This window comes from Octopus bimaculoides, chromosome 6 (assembly GCF_001194135.2).
Source record: "Octopus bimaculoides isolate UCB-OBI-ISO-001 chromosome 6, ASM119413v2, whole genome shotgun sequence".
Classification (NCBI taxonomy): domain Eukaryota; kingdom Metazoa; phylum Mollusca; class Cephalopoda; order Octopoda; family Octopodidae; genus Octopus; species Octopus bimaculoides.
In genome coordinates this window covers 93,219,655-93,221,098 of record NC_068986.1, presented here as the reverse complement: position 1 = coordinate 93,221,098, position 1,444 = coordinate 93,219,655, and the positions used below count along the sequence as shown (strand labels likewise).

The 1,444-nt window shown below is 37.1% G+C and overlaps 1 protein-coding gene across 6 annotated transcripts in view; it reads right to left on the bottom strand.

The window, feature by feature from the left end:
- LOC106876343 (uncharacterized) overlaps positions 1-1,444 on the bottom strand; it is a 394,374-nt gene that overhangs the window by 112,658 nt on the left and 280,272 nt on the right. For all 6 annotated transcript variants that reach the window (XM_052968977.1, XM_052968976.1, XM_052968980.1 and 3 more), the window contains one exon: positions 322-536. In XM_052968977.1, coding sequence (XP_052824937.1) covers positions 322-536 — 215 coding nt within the window. The remainder of the gene's footprint in view (positions 1-321; positions 537-1,444) is intronic.

The following is a 1,444-nucleotide window of genomic DNA, read 5'->3' as shown; positions in this document are numbered from 1 at the left end:
GTGGTGAAAGAGTACAGCAGGGTTCGCCACCACCCCATGCCAGAGCCTCGTGGAGCTTTAGGTGTTTTTGCTCAATAAACACTCACAATGCCCGGTCTGGGAATCGAAACCGTGATCCAATGACCACGAGTCCGCTGCCCTAACCACTGGGCCATTGCGCCTCCACAGTTTTTATACATAGCATATCTAAAAGTGATACTATATCTGGATGAATACTGCCATTAAATTTTCTTATGATATATTTACATTATGATATATAGATGGCTATTTTAGAGAAATATAAAGAAATAAAAGACAAAAAACAATTATGTCTGTACTCACAGGTTTTATGTCTCGGTGAAGGAAGCCTACTTCGTGAATATATTCTATAGCCCAGAGGATCTGAGATCCAAGTCGAAGAGTTGTGCTAAGTGAGAAGCAACCGCGAGGCTGGCTACGTCGTAACTCAGCTAAATTCTTGCCTTGCAGTGACATCACAACATAATTGTAGCGCTCAGTTCGGCCACAACCTATGAAGCGACACACATGATCTTTGCCTGGCAAAAGTGAAATGGAAATATATTTTAGATAACAGATTTAACAAAAAAATAATATTAGATAAAATGTTTTTTTTTTTAAATAGATTCTATATTTTCCAGCATCTAAGTCAAAATTTTTAGACCAAAATTTACAACCAAAAAGCAGTACACCAAGGCAACTTTGGAGGATCTAAAAACTTCATGTGAAATGCAGCAAAACATGGAAAGATAGTGAAGATGTTTCAATGTTTATACAATATACAAAGTCAGCTTATATATTAGAAAATACAGCAATATTTTTTTAAGAAAAAAGATAAATGATATTTTAAAAATGGTTTAATTTTAACCCAGCAAAATTTTGGAATTTTGTCATGTGAATGATAACTTCTCCAGTGAAGAACACACACAAACAAAAGAAAAAGACAAAAACTGATAAAGTTTCTAAAGAAAAAATTATAGATTTTAAAAAGACCATAAGTGATAATAGATTAGATTTTTTAAAACTGTTTCAGTCCTAGGACTGTGGCCACTCTGAAGAGCTTAGTCAAACAGATTGACTGCGATACTTATTTTTTAAGTCTGGCACTTATACTACCAGTCTCTATTGCCAAACTACTAGGTCATGGGGACATAAACAAACACTTGCCATCAAGCAGTGGTGTGATGGACAAACACAAAGACACACACACACACACACACCACATGTGTTTATATATACTCTTACTCTTTTACTTGTTTCAGTCATTTGACTGCGGCCATGCTGGAGCACCGCCTTTAGTCGAGCAAATCGACCCCAGGACTTATTCTTTAGAAGCCTAGTACTTATTCTATCGGTCTCTTATGCTGAACCGCTAAGTTACGGGGACGTAAACACTCCCCCATCGGTTGTCAAGCGATGGTGGGGGGGAGACAAACACATACACACA